The sequence below is a fragment of the Callionymus lyra genome, chromosome 6 (genome assembly GCF_982586985.1).
Source record: "Callionymus lyra chromosome 6, fCalLyr1.hap1.1, whole genome shotgun sequence".
In the NCBI taxonomy this organism is placed as follows: Eukaryota; Metazoa; Chordata; class Actinopteri; order Syngnathiformes; family Callionymidae; genus Callionymus; species Callionymus lyra.
The window spans coordinates 32,226,587-32,242,425 of NC_141823.1; the positions used below are offsets into that span (position 1 = coordinate 32,226,587).

Here is a 15,839-nt window from a genome sequence, read left to right on the forward strand (position 1 = left end):
ACACTTTCCCCATTATTTCTATATTTCTCCCTCCATCAGTGTCCGTCCTCTCCTCCCTCTTCCCTCCCCTAGAGCTCAGTGTATCATTTTATTTGATCTCTGTCTTCTGTCTTCCAGCGTTCTCTCAACTGGAGTGTGGCAGACCAGCATTCTCTCGTCACTGCTGGAGAGAGATGGAGAGAGCAGAGGAGACTCCGTGTTCAGGTACGTTTTTCTCAACAATTTTTCTGGGTGGGAGACCATTTGAGATTTAAGCCTTTTGCCTACTTTAAATATTTGGACTAAAAGTTGTCATGTGGTTTTCCAGTTAAATTAGAAACTGAAATTAAATTATACTGCTTGAAGATGTTCAAAATTGGCATCCATATGAGCATGATTCAACTTTCTCATGATCAAGCCTGACATTACATAAATTTTCTTTTAAAATGTATATATTTGTGGCCATATTCTTTTTTATTTTATTGGAATGTTATTCTTTACTGAATAGGACTTTGATAAGATATAAAATTGTCCTTGTTTTTTACTTTCATGTGTACATGGCATACAAGTCAAATACACACATTAATATTAGGAAAAACAGCCACATGCATGCACACACAAATAAGCACACAATGTTTTAAGATTTTTGTTGTTTAAGAATTTAATTCATTTCTTTTCACTTAGCCTGGCCAAACAATGGTTTGCGTTTATTTTAAATTTTGAAGTGTTTATTCTGCTCTGTAGCGTTAAAGCAACAAGCTGAAAATGATGTTATCTCACAGGAATGTTATTTAAATCCTAATTCAAAGGGAATATTTATTGCTCTAGTGTCATTTAGCTAAAATTTATTAAACCAAAAGCACACATGCCAAATGTTGCAGACCACATAATAATGTGCGGGCTTAAGGTCCGATTGTTAGCCTTTAAGAAAAACAAATAGTGCAAGAGTGAAAAGATAAACTGCACAATGTGTTCTTGCAAGCATTGCCTATACAAATGGGGCTTTGAAAGCTAGCCACATCGTGGATCAAGAAGGTTTTGAAATAAAGCATCTGATAGCAGATGTGTCCGGACCGGACACAGTCTTTAAAAAATGCTAGTTAAGTAATTAACACCATTACAAACCAATTTAAAGCAGCAATAACTTCTCCATTCTGACATTATTAGAGCCATGACCGAGTTAATCAGTCAAAAACTATAAATGGTCTTAACTACACAACTTTGCCTGGGAGTCCAACCAAGAGAGTCAGTGATTGTCCAAGTGACCACCAAACTGCTTAATGCATACTATATACTTAATTAATGCATCATACACATATGCAGATTGAGATTTGTGAATAGAGGTAAATATACATTCAGACTGCATTTGTGACAGATAATAATCTCATACTCACAGATCTGAGTTTATGTTCTAGACAGATTGATTGTGAGATAAAAAGGTGGCGAAGTTAGGGGTTCATTGCCGCGATTCTCCTCCTTATCATCAGAGGGTGCATTTGGTTTCAACTGTGTCATAATAAAACCCTCATGTGTGAAATTGGGAGTACTCATGTGGAACGAGATGGGTATAGAGCAGCTAAAGCTCTGGCTTGTCTTTTGATCAGTGCCTCCCGCTGATGGAAACCCTGAAACATGTTTGGTTTTGGGAAAAGAACACAAACCCCCTATTTTGATGACCATTGTTGGACAAGTCATAAATGGCAATGCATTATGCATTACTTAATATTCTCCTTTCAAATCATTAGTAATATAACTTTACCATCTTTAGGGATGATGTAGTCTACAGTTGTAATCAAAAATATTCAACCCCAACAGCAAACAAGGTTTATTGGCAAAATGTACAAATTAGCAACTGTTTGCAAAACACAAATCAAGCAAGAGCAACTTAGATAGCTCAACACAACTAATATTTCAAGTTGTTTCTCCAAATACAACACAAAATCTCATTTTAACTACCACTGCAGTGTCAAAATTATTCAACCCCTTCATGACAAGCAACTTTAATACTTAGTAGAGCACCCTTTTGCTGATATGACCTGCTGCAGACATGATGCATAGCCAGACACAAGCTTCCAGTTCACTAATATTCTTGGGTTTGCGTGCTGCAACCGCATTTTCAAATCCCACCAGAGATTTTCAATGATGTTTAAGTCAGGCGGCTGTGATGGCCACTCTAACAACTTCAAGGACCTCTTCTGAAACCAAGCCTTGGTGGAACGCTGATCTATAGGCCTGAAAAGTCACAGTTTTGTTTCATCGCTCCACAGAACAGAATCCCAATACCTCTCCGGCTTTTCAATATAATGTTGAGCAAATTGGAGCCTTGTGTCTTTGGGTCAGTAGTGGAGTACGTCTTGGAATTCGGGCATGGAGCCCTTCAGCATTTAGTGTGCGCCTTACTGTGGACACTGAAACCTCAGTGTCTGCTGCCAAGTCTTGCTGCAGGTCTTTCGCAGTCAGTTGAGGATTGTTTACCACCTGCCTACTCAAAACTCTGGTTGCAACCATTGATAACTTCTGCTACATCCAGGTTGTGTAGCCACTGCTCCTTTCACTTTAAACTTGCCAACTGTGTTTCCAACTGTATCTCTAGGAACATTCAGTGTCCTTACTATGTTTTTGTAACCCTTTCATTGTTTATGTAAGACAATGTTCTCTTTTCTGTTTTTTTTGGACAAATATCTTGACTTGAAACCGCTTGTAATATGAGTTGTGCTGAGCCATTTGAATTGTTCTTATTTGATTTTTTTATTGCAAATAGCTGCTAATTTGTATATTTTGCCAATAATCCTTATTTGCAGTGGGGGTTGAATAATTTTCAGTGCAACTGTATGTTAACCTTTGTATACTTTTAAGATCGTTGTGTTATTCCTTTGATCTATACTGTTTATATCTTAACTTTATTATCTCTTTGCACTTGTTCTTTTTTAATTTTAATTATTTCTATCTGCTGTGAACTGTAAATCTAATTTCCCAAAAGAAGATCTCCAGAGGGATTAATAAAGTCATGTTGTATTATGTAATCTAATGTGATACACTGCTTTTATAATAGTTTTGCATTACTTTCACAAAAATGTCGGATTTAGTGGTTGCTTTAAATACAGCAATATTATGGCTTCATTTAAGGCTCACGGCAAAATAATATTTTGACAGGGATACTGTAAATTAAAGACAAACAACATGTGTAATCAATAGAGCAAGAGCCAATTAACATGGCAGTGCTGCTGAAACATCCTCATCTTCAGATTCCATGCACTAAAACTTCTCTGTAAAACATAGAGCAACTTTGTGGAGGGTCCGGCCATTACAATAATGCATTACGCATTACTTTAAGTTATTGCCCAACAATTTGATGACGATGAATAACTGCCACCAAGGACATCATGCAGACTTCTATGAAAAAACAGCCTTTTAGTTTTCTGTAATGTTTTTTTTTTCAATATTCCATTCATTAAAAGTTGTGTACCTACATTGTGGCAACTTATTTAACTTCATAACACCATAAAACAATATCAGGTTTTTTTTAGGCCTAAAAACAGGATCCTGTACGTATTTTAGTATGAATATGCTAATTTTTTAAGTTGTTACATTTTTTTTCTGGAGGCAGCTGCCTCAGCTTCAAAGCACATACCTTTCCTCCATGGGGCTACAATGGTGTCTCCTGTCTTCCCCATGTTATCCTAACGGTGGACATGACCTAATCAGCCCAGCCTTTTCGGTCTCTTGTATCAGTTATTTTGCTCTATTCATCACTATCCACAGATTTAAACCAGAGGTCTATAAAAGTTACAAACAGACGAAGATGTTGCATGAGGATGGGGGGTAGAGACTCATTCTGAACAAAAAAATTGTTTAGTACAAGTCACCTTAATGCCTTCAAATGCTTCAAACCGCAACTGGATTCTTATTTGATCCTGAACAAAACATGCTAGTCAGGATGGTCAAATATAAATTCTGTTAAATCTAAATAATCAATCATAGTCAAAAAAAATCATAGTATGTAGTCACACCATGTGTCAAGTAACTATGTCTGTGTTACTATCCCCAATGTGTGAAGAAAATGGGTATATCTTATCTACTTTAATCAGAAGGAATTTTCTAAATGGTATTTTGTTTTAAGTTCCTTCATTGTTTTTCTAAATGTGTCTACAGTGCTTTTCCACTAAAATGTGAAAACAGGATAGAGCATTAAACTGTCACTCATGTGGAGGTCGGGTTAACATACATCCTCAAATTCGCCACAGGGTGCACCCAGATGGTGGATGACAGATGCCCACGATTGCAGCCCACAGTATATTATTAGTCCGACCCTTCGGCTAACTAAGTCCTTCTTTGGCCAAAATGTTCCATGTCTCCTGTTTGCTCCATCCTATGTTGTGCGTCAAGATCCATGTGCACCAAGTTTCCATCCAGTCTGCTGTTTAATTATAAATGATTTAAGTTCATTGAAGTTCCTTGTAGACATTCAGAAAAACTGTCATCCATGGCAAGCTCTCAGATGCACTGTCCACCAAGATTCAGTCCAGAACATTTAAAAACATGTAAAGAATATTGGTTTATAATCATTTCCAAATTAACCTTTACCACAAGCTACAAATGGCTACATTTGTGGTTCTCTTGCTGTTCAAGTGACAGGCTCAGCTAATCTGCTTTGTTTGAGCTGTTTCACCCCTTAAAATACATCATGTCACATGGGGTACACATTCACAAAGTGAGCCCATGCAAGTAAAACGATTGGATCAATAAATACATTTACCTGATCAACTATCAGCATAATCAACCCCTTCTTAAGACGAATGCTATTTCATTCAAAATGCATCATTTCATTTTCAAAGGGCATTTTTTCTAATGATAGTGGTGCATGTAGACACCATTATAAATCACCACTTTTACAGTAGTAGTCTAGAAAGTGGCGAAGTGCGTGACACTTTTGTAATTGTCTAATGTGTAGAATTATACCCACTTTTGCTGATGAAATAAGACCAAGGGTTGGCCTGACGCTGCTTTCTTTCACCCTAAGGATCAAATGGAGTAATGTCACAAACTTGTCTGAAAGAAAGGTTAGTTGAGTAAATTATGTTAATATGTTGATACTAGCTGTAGCTCTCTTTAAGATAATGAATTGATGTCATCTCTTATATGTATTCCAACAAAGTATTCTACTTTCTTGAGTGTTCTTGCTAGAATTTTAGTCAGGATGGGTGTCGAGACCAAGACAGACATAATAAATAAATAAATAATGATAATATTAGTAAGGTAAACCTCAGCTCATAAATCATACAGTACATATGACCTACTGTATGTCCCCACATGATACAAATAAATAAAATATATTTAAAAAAAACTTAGGTTTATTATTCTCTTGTGCGTGTGCATTGCACATTTGAAGAATGATTTTCTATCCGTGTTTCTCACTGGTTTGGCTTTTTTTCCATTCCGTTGCTGTGATTTCTACGCAAATTACAGAGTAATTACACTGCAATTTGTCTGGTTCAACAATAGTTTCACAGAAAATCCCAGGGTTGCTTAGCAACAAGGCTCTGATTCTAGTCAATCTATCAATTCTCTGCTTCTGTCATTGCTGAATCCTTCATAGAACTGTCACAAATAAAGATATGGCTCTATAATTTGTGTGTCAAACGAAGTGTGGTTTGCATGCCAAATCTATTTGGCATATTTAAAATCAAAATTATGGTTACTGTTCATTTCTTTTGTGTCCAGAGTTATATGTAATAGAAAAAAAATCACTAAAGCCACCAGGGAAATTCATCCTGACAGGATTCTATCAGTCTTAAAGACATTAATGTCTGAGTACACATTTATGATAAAATCTTGTCTTGATTCAGAATTCAATTCAATTCAATTCAATTCAATTCAATTCAATTTTATTTAAAGTGTCTTATCATAACAAAGTTATCTCAAGACACTATACAGTTGAAATAAGACTACAGTTGATTAAGGAAAAATAGATCCCAGCAATTCAACAAAGAGCAAGAAACAAAACACTGTAAAAAAACTTCCTTTTAGAAGGCAGAAACCTCGAGCGGAACCAGACTCATTGTTGGCGGCCTGCCGCTTTGACCGGCTGGGAGGAAGGATGGGGGGGTAGAGAGATGGATAAGGAGAGGAGTGAGGGAGGATATAGTGAGAGAAAAGAGGAGAGTGTAGGAGGGTCCATGGGGGTGGTGGAGAGAACTCGGGATCTGATGACGTGGTGAAGATCCTGGATCAGCAGCAGCTCTGGAGGTGGATCCCTGGATCAGCAGCAGCTCTGGAGGTGGATCCCTGGGGCTCCGGGAGAGAAATAAAAAGGTGTGGGTTTGGGACAAATGTATACAATACACATGTATACAGACTCCGGTGACGGGTGAAGATATATAGAGGGGAGGGGGGGGGGGGTTGAAATAGCCAGGCCAGAGGGCACATACCTAGCACAGCAGATCCAGACACAGGGGCCCAAGTCGCGGCAGGAACCCGCGGGAGACCAGGACCCGGCAGGCGAGATAACCACCAGAGCCGACCCCAAACACCAGCGAGAAGGCGGACCACCACCGGGGGCGCGAGAGGGCAAGCACAGGCGAGGACGACCGAGGAAGCAGAGAGGGGGAGGCACCAGGCGCAGGCACCGGGGCAGAGGGGCAGCCAGAAGAACCAGTCAGGGGATAGAGCCCCGGGGCCAGGCCGGGCCACGGAGGACCCCCAGACCGTCAGGCTGCCACCAAGTCCATAGCAGGGGACCGAGTCAAGGAGATAGGGATCCACCACAGCAGCGGCAGCGGAGCCCCCCCCAATACCCTGCGGACACGGCCAGTAGCCGGGTCGAGTGCCACCGCATGAGCCCGGGGGAGCAATGGCCAGGCACCGGCCCAGGTCCCCCGAGTCACAGGGGGGCCACGGTTGTGCGGGCAGGGCAGAATTGTATTACACTAGTTCATTGCCAAAGAACACTAAAAGCAAGTTTAATTAATCCATTAGAATAGTGTCTATCAGGGAATAACTCAGGGCTTAAGCACATTTTCTTATGCAAATACTTCAATTAATGGTTGAGTTTCGACAACAGTCACATACTGATGAGTACCACATATGTCCAAGATTGATGTAAGAGACACTTAAATCAACACATTAGTTGTTTTCATGTATGGCATTTTCTCTTTTAGGCATGAAGTGTTCCATGCGGGTTGAACAGGCAGACGGGAGACTGCAACCAAAAAGAGAGCAGGAAGGACAAGAGGATAAGAAGGACGATGACAAAGAGGGTAGGCCAAAGGTCATGACCAAACACAGGATCAAACGTCGTCAAGGAAGTGCTACAATGTGTGAGCTATGCAACATTCAGCTAAATTCGGGTGCACAGGCTCAAATCCACTACAAGGGCAGGACACACAGGCGGAGGCTGAGACGACTGGCAAAGGCCGTTGCTACAGGTGAATACACTGTTCAAATCTTCCTTCAGTTATTATGTGGCTGGCTTATTATGTAAACCTAATTTTAATAGGCTATGGTATGTAGGTTTTTAGTACGCTGTTATCAAAACAAAATGTAATAAAATAAATAATTATAATAATAATAATAATAAATAAAGTGTATGTCAGGAGTAGAAGGGTTTATTTCATCATTTAACCTGCAACCAAGCTCAGAATATGTTTGACATTGGACAAAAAAATAAGAATTACAACATCACATCACATCCATTTCTCTATGGATTGCTTGGTTCCATTTACCTCCTCAAGATTTGTGCAAGTTGAAATGGCCTGTTAGAGGCCTGGCAGTCTTTAGCCACATATTCTCTCCAAGTCGTAGGAAGACTACGATGAGGAAAATGCTTTTTGCACCCTCTTTGAGGTTGAGCAGGGAGGGTGCCCATCTGCGAGCTGTCTCGCACGCCCAAAAAACAAGTCTCTTAGGGGTGGCGGTCAGCTGGGGGCATATACATCGCGTTGATCCTCACCTTGCTTTCAACCAATGCCATATGGCAGGTAAACATGGAAGGCCATGCTCGATATATCTGGTGGGAATGACCTTCAACTTCCACCTCATACAGAGCTTTACCATATGCCAAGAAAGTCCTTTACAAATCGGTTTAGCAATTAACATTTATGATAGATTATTTTCACTGAAGTCCTTATTATTAAAAACATGTCGGATGTTGAATTTGTAAAACTTCTCTTGTTTAGGTGTTATGTCAAAGGGTCACATCAACCCTCTGCTTGGATCCCTCCCTTTATTTACTGGATCCCTGCAATCCCAGGCACTGATGGAGCACTTCCAGCATCTGAGAAGCAACACCGCCACACCACACAACCTGTTGCTGAGCTTCAATGCGGTGAGGTCAAAGTTTAAAATGACATACACCCTTGTTACTTTAACATCCCCTGTACAATGATCAAATTAGATAGTTAGTGCTGAGTTTATTAGTGTATTAGTGATCTGGGGAGGAGCATACGTGCACTCCATCTGCTTTAACTGCTGATAACACTGTTCACAGGATGACTATCGTCATCCATGATGGAGTCGTTTGTCGAGTGACATGCAACTGTCACCAGTAAGTTAACCTGTCCAACCTGTTGACACTCCTCTTGGACACATTCCCACCCCAACACACCACAGCATAGAACAGGACACTGACCACCACAGACTGGTAGTACATGCAGAGGAGCTTCCTGCAGATGTCAAATGATCAGAGCCTCCTCAGAATGTACAGTCTACTCTGAACTTTCTTATAAACATGGTCTATGTTGAAGGACCAGTCCAGTTTACTGTCCACGCACACACCGAGGTACTTATAGTTGTCAACTATCTCCGACTCGCCACCTTGTTTATACTGTTTTATACTGCTGTCAGTATTTAGAGATCCAGTCATCATTCAGAAAAGTTAAGGAACTAGTAACATGAGAAACTGGAACTATACCATAGGCTTCAAGAAGCTAGAAAAAGCCTAGAAGGTGAAGGCGACAGTAGTGCAGATGGTTTTTGATGCACTTGGAGCAGTGACCCAACACTGGAGAAGTTGCTCCAGCAGATGCCTGGACTAGTTTATTTAGTACTGGAGAAGTCATGACTGTTCAAAATGTTTCTTATCATTAGTTAAAATATTGGGTATTCCTCTTTTGTATACTGCCTTGCTTTATCTGACTCTTCAACCATGTCTGTGAGCGAGAGAGAGCAAAAACATACATTATGTTAAGACTTCATGAAACTTTATTGATCTTTGGCAAAATATGACACATCAATACTTTACAGATTAAGCGTGACAGAATTTATAAATTGGATGTACAGTGGATAAAGTCTAGACACTTCAAATGCCAGGTTTTTGTCATGTAAGAAATTACAGTAAAATTCTTTCACAACTTGTTCCACATTTAATGTTGGCTATAACCTGTCCAACAAAATTGGAAAAACAAACTTTTATGTGGTTCTATAGGTGTGCACATGCTTTTATAACTGGGGATGTGGCTGTGTTCACATTTAACCAATTACATTCAAACTGAAGTCGGCACACACCTTTCACCAACCAAAGTGACTCAACCACAAGTAAAAGCTGTTCAAGTAGGCTTTCCCTGAAATTATTTGTAACAACATCTCCACATAACATGGTCCACAGAGAGCTTCCAATGCATCAAAGGGGTCTCATGGAGGCTGCCAAGAGGTCAACAGCAACAGTTCAGAAGCTGCACACATTTCTGGCACAGTACAGGCTGTGTAGTACATGTGACAACAATCTCTTCTTCATATGTGTGAGCTATAGGGTAGGGTGGTGAGACGTCTGAAATCTCCCACACAAAAATCTGGGAAAATGTTTTATGGTCTGATGAAGCCAAGTTTTGTCTTTGTTTTGTTACGTTTTCTTCCGCTTATCCAGGTTTGCCCTGTTCACCCTATCTAGAAATGAGAGCCCAGCCACCCTACAGGAAAACTTATTTCGGCCACTTATACACGTATATATGGCGTTGTTCTTTAGGTCACTACCCACCGTTCGTGACCATAGCTGAGAGTAGGGAGATAGAGATAAGGGATCTTCTGTTAGAAAGATGAAGATGAAGAGAAACTTCATCTCTTAGCACAACAATGACCCAAAGCACATATCTAAATCAACAAATGAATGGTTTAATCGGAATAAGATTGAGGCTTTGGAATGGCCCAGCCAGAGTCCAGACCTAAAATACCATTGAACATAGGTAAGGGGATCTAAAGAGTGCTGTGCACAGGAGATTCCCTCGCAATCTGTCAGATTTGTAGCGTTTTTTCAAATCTGTCAACATTATTGTGAGCAAGAAGGACAATAATTAACACCCCCCTTTCGACTAACATTAAAATCCCAACAGCTCACCACTCATTGACCACTATTTCAAAACCCCTTAATCAGCCCCGCAAGACATAAAAATATGACAAAGTGTATGAACTGGTAAGGTCTTTCCTGTATCTTAAAACATTGGACAAAAGAAATTAGCCACGTATATGCAGTATATTGTTATACGTATTGAGTCCTATATAAACAAACCTGCTCTTTTTTAAAAGTCTGATAAGACCACAACCCCCTGGCTATTACAGAGGCGCAAGTGATATATTAATAACATGTTTGTTTATTTGTCTCATGTCCGAATGGAATGGAGTAACTTCTCAAGGCACTGTGTCTGGCCAACGTACCACATCACATCAACCAAGGGATTGGCAATGTACACTGTATTTGTAACATGGATAGCCTATTTATTTATCACTTCAATCTGGGGTTTTTAGGACTGGGTATCAATTGGAAATATGATACCATTACAATACAGATACCTTCCCTTCCCACAGATACCTTCCCTTCGATACTGGTTCCTGAAAGAAACTTTTGGATACACATTTTATTATTTTAAATGTACTGTATATGTATATACATTTGTATATATCAATTAACTTCAGCTTTGGTAAACTGTCAGGGGACACACACACACGTTGGAGACAGAGTAGCACATAAATAAAAAGGATGTTTTTGACATTTCCTATTTATTTTTCTGCTACAGACCCAGACGAAGGCACACTGTGTCCACAAACATGCTTGCAAGCTAATTACCTTCGATACTCGAAGAAAACAAACATGTGGAAACCTTACGCTTAAGGGAAAAGACATGGAGAGAGAGAAGAGGATGACTTTGGGAAACACTAGACTGGACTTGAAAGAAAGTACGGGTAAGATTTTTAACTCACGTTAATCTCGTACTTACATCTTAATTTTTTTTAATTTCAAATATACGTCTCTCATTTTGGAATTTGATCCCTTATGAACTGGCAATGCATTTCAGTTTACATTCAAAACAAATCAAATCTCTGAGGATTTTGAGGACACTATGGATTAGCAGCTCAAACAGTGTGTGAATACTTGAAATTAAATGACTGATATAGAATCTGATCTGATATAGAAAACATATGAACAACATATTTCAAAATAACAAGATGGAAATTGTTTTTCATCCAACAGTGGGTACTGAAGGGTTAAATTATACATCCTCTTTTTATATATTCATGTTTATCAATTGTTAACATTGACAATATTACCTTTTAACTCGGAATTAAAACATATTCTTGTATTTCATCTTTTAAACGTATCATTCCCAAAACCAAGGTTCAAAAGGTTCAGTCTCTAACATCTGTGCCTCAACTTTGTACGAACGATCGTGTGCGACTCTGGTATAAATAAAAGAGGCCTTTATGTATCGTTCCCGTCCCCGAGCAAGGTAAGATATATGAAAAACATGATTTAAGGAGTAGCTGCCGAGCCAGGACTCCTTCCATTTTGAGATAAGAACTGGATCGGCTTGTCAAAATGTCAAAACCCAGAAATCAGGTGAACCAGGTGAAGGGAAATGGAGTATGAAGAAAAAATGAAAGTTGAGGTTCAGCGACTCTGTCAGTAATAAATTATACCAAGGATGAGAGTAACATCTGTTATTCATAATGGAGTCAGATTCCACAAGCTATAACATACCTCTGAGGTTTTCAGCTATCCTCTAAAAGAAACTTGGTGTACGCCAGGATTTCGGACAAAGACTGGACTGAGTGCTCGAACTTCTGGTATTTCTGAATAATCTGCATTTTTTGTAAACTGTTGTAATTGAGGTGTTTTCTGGCCTACTTTTGTAATCATTTTTTTCTTTTAATAAATTCACTGTTTTAATTCTAAATTCCGCTCTTCCTTTGATCAAACGAATGAGCAGAATTCATTAGACACTAACAACTAAAAGTAATACTCAGACTTACAATAAATTTAAACGATATTGTCCTGCATTTATATCTATACAACTAGATACCTTTTTCTAGCATCAGACATATCTTTAATAATAACCAAATTCAAATGGGCTTAGTAGGACAGTGGGTAGCAGTAGTGTTCTGAAATTTATAAAAGGAATAAACAAAAAGCCACAGATACACTGTGGGCAATGATCATGCTAAGTCTCCTGGGTCCAGTTACTAATCCGAAACACTGTCAAAATGAATGATTCCTCAGATAAATGCATTCAAAGAGTAACTAATGTTTTCAGTTGAGTGTCTCTTAAATTGATCTTGGACCTCTATTTTACTCATCAGTATGTGACTTTTTTAAATAAAACTCTCTTTTAATTTAAATATTTACAAAATGGGCTTAAGCCCCCGCCACTGAAACCAATTCTTGTTTTTTTCTGGAGATAAATCTTGTTTACCTTAACCACACCCACTCTGCTGGGATTGGTCAAAATTGGTCAAACAAATCAAATTGTCTGAATAATATCACATATTATTTAGAATCACACAACTTGTGTCTGCCCAACAATGCTAAAGAATAAAGCAATCTCGCCCTGCGCACTGTCCTTCACACACTGCCCCCATTTTAAATTGCAATACCACAGAACATCTGAGATTACAAAAGGTGAATATAAAAAATGACTTACAAACTCACACACGAAGAAAAGAAGTATATGTTTAAAGGAGCACCAAGCTGCAGCATTTTTGGTACCGAGAGTTGGCACCCCGGTTCAGTTCCTCCTCGATGTGCATTCCTACAAAGTAGAAGTTGGTGCTTCCATGTAGTTTCCACTGAACGGGGCATATTATGCTTTTACCCTTCTGTAGTACATCATGACCTGTTTTGTCCTTGTGTGCCCTGGGTTATTTGAGCACTACTCGCAAAGATGCTGTCAGCAAATAAATGAATAAATGACTTTTTTTTTTTTTTTATCTCACTGATTTACCTACAGATGGTTCAACTCCAGTCACCTGCTGGTTGGCTCAGAGATGTCAGAAGCCCCCAGAGAGAGATGGAGGGGATGAGCAAGAGACCCAAGATAAACCCAAAGAGACCAGATTTAACAACATTCCTCTACACTGCCCCACGTGTAAAGTGAAAGTAAATTCATGTGTTCAGCTGCAAGATCACTTAAATGGTACATAAATGTGTTTACATAGCTATTTACATTTAATTTTTTATTTTTATTTTGCAGCCATAAACTGATTTCCCCACCTCACAGCATCTGACTTCAGAGTTCTTTTTTTTCCATTAAAACAAGTTTTTTTAAACCCAACTTTCGTTCTGTCACATGGTAATTCAGAAAGATTTAAGAAAACTTAATAACTAACTAACTGTTACATTAACATTGAACACTTTAGCATTTAACTTTGCATGCATATCCCCCCTTGCTGATTCTGTGTTATTCATACATACTTTTTAAATTAATCTCAACTTTTCATGTTGTCAGACTAAGCTTGTTGTACAGGTGTAACACATTAGCATGATGCTGATGGAGTTGTACCATTTTTCCTTTATAATTTCTTTTGAATTTTTTTTTAAAAGGTTCCAATTTTGGGGTTTAATTATGGTTTTATAAACTCAAGATTCTCTGTTTCTGTTTTGGAAAGGTTTAAAACACAAACAGAAGCTGGAGGGTAAATCACAACACAGATTCAAGATTTTTTCTACTACACGACAAAACATCAGACCAAGGCAAAGTCCAAACAACAAGTCCAGAGGGCCAGGGTCCAGGCAGCCCTTTTACTGCGACAGGTGTCAGGTTAGCGTCAACTCTGGGAATCAACTTCAACAGGTTTGCTAAGTTCATACCTGTGTAATGCCATGTTTCTTTTCACTTTTGTGACCAACTGTTTGTTCTTGATTAACTTGTTTCCTTTCAGCACATGAATAGTCGCAGACACAAGCAACTGTTCAGACAACAGGTCAAACCAAAGTCTTTACCAATAAATAACTTGCTGTTTGCAGCAGCATTAGCGGTAAGTGTCAACTTAAATAAACAAAACATTTGCTGGACAGTTCAGTGAACTAAGATTTTCAACTATCCTAATTCTGAATATTGCAAAAATATTAAAATGAGTGACATTGAAAATAAAGAAAAAGGGAAAATTCAATGATATATGTACATTATTCTAAATGTAAGGGTAATGTCTCTATCTAACTATAATTATCTCTTATGTTTTCTTGTGTTTCAGAATAATCTGATCTTGCAAACCAAGATCCTGAGATCAGGTTTACAGTCAAACCCCTTAAATGCTACTGCTTTCTGCACCATGTCTTCCCCTTTCACCCCACAGGCGGCACAAGGTCCCACAGCCATCTTACAGGGTTCCCTGATAAGCCCAAGACTCTTTATGCCTGCACCAGGACCACTGAGGGCCTCAAATCCTCCTCTTATCTTCTCTCCGTATGTATAGTGACAAATCAGAGAGAGTCCAACCCCTCTTCCATGACGAAAGCCTGAACATGGAGAATGGTGAATGAAAACCTCATACCTAATACAGATGTTAAAAAGGGTCACAATGGTCAAAACTGTTGACATTGTTAATATTTGTATTGTATTGTAATGTCATGATTGTGCTGTGATTTAATGTCATGTTCTTTGTTGTTTCGACAGCTTAAATATTGCTAAGTTAACAAGGTATGCATGTTTAATATTGTGTGAACAAATAATACCCATTTAATATAATATTAACTTTTTTTTATAGAATTTATCAGTTTTAGCAGTATAAAGTTTCTGGAGATGAAATGTGTTATAGATTCAAACATACCCTTTCTATATTTTTGTTTAATAAAAATCTCATCAACATCATGTTTCAATTTGTCTAAATAAAAGTACAACTTTCTTTCAGAGAGTAAATCTGTTATTGTACAATGTAATTTCAATGAATGAATGTGATATTATTCAAAGTAGATCCAGCAGTATGCTTTCACAGTACTGTAAAAGGAGGTTGAGCTCTGGGAGAGATATTGAGGAAGGGGTGGATAAGATGCGTGAAGAGGATGAGGCATGATGCAGGAAAAAGAAAGAGACAGAGTGTACAAATAACTCCCCCAGAAATCTAAACTTAAAGAAGCATGACTAAGAGCTGGTCTGGGCAAAGCCTAAGGTAGTCCCAAATATAGGCTTCATCAAAACGCAGAGTTTTAAGGTGACTGTTAAACATAGAGATGGTGAAACAGGAAAGAGAAGATATGGTGGATCTTGAACATGTCCCTTACTGGAGAATTTGGGAACGGATTGCGGGAGGAACATAGACATGGTTCGCTTGAACGTTGGGAAGGCCTCGCTCTACTACCTGAGCCTCTAACAGGTTTCACCAACCATTTTGATACAACGCTGTAAACACCAAGGTCACTGTGGGATCTGAAGGGCTACTACAAATGTGATAGTTATTTGGCAAGAAATAAAGGTTGGGCTCTGACTTTGAGGTCTCACGTGGAGGCTCAAACATGCAGGACCAGACAAGGGGTTTAACTTCTTAGACTGTGGACACTAAGAGAGCCGCACCAAAAGAGATTCCTTCCAAGTTCAGTCCTTCAGTCAGAGATCATTTTTTATACAGTTAGAAATCAAGAGAAAGTGTCATGTTGAGCCAAA

General features: G+C 38.8%; 1 protein-coding gene across 1 annotated transcript; it reads left to right on the forward strand.

Moving 5' to 3' along the window:
* The first annotated feature begins 129 nt into the window (after positions 1-129).
* LOC148078821 (zinc finger protein 385B-like) lies at positions 130-15,240 on the forward strand. The gene is made up of 8 exons (XM_087793522.1): positions 130-204; positions 7,137-7,403; positions 8,154-8,302; positions 10,983-11,148; positions 13,191-13,376; positions 13,849-14,033; positions 14,122-14,217; positions 14,434-15,240. Exons 1-8 carry the CDS (start codon positions 174-176, stop codon positions 14,653-14,655), a joined length of 1,302 nt encoding a protein of 433 aa, XP_087649648.1. The 5' UTR covers positions 130-173; the 3' UTR covers positions 14,656-15,240.
* The last annotated feature ends 599 nt before the right edge of the window (positions 15,241-15,839 follow it).

Bases quoted from the DNA above. Each gene is read 5' to 3' on its own strand.
- LOC148078821 (XM_087793522.1), top strand. From the start codon at position 174: ATGGAGAGAGCAGAGGAGACTCCGTGTTCAG. The intron at 7,404-8,153 runs GTGAATACACTG...TCTCTTGTTTAG, and splicing joins GGCAAAGGCCGTTGCTACAG to GTGTTATGTCAAAGGGTCAC. The intron at 8,303-10,982 runs GTGAGGTCAAAG...TTTCTGCTACAG, and splicing joins TGTTGCTGAGCTTCAATGCG to ACCCAGACGAAGGCACACTG.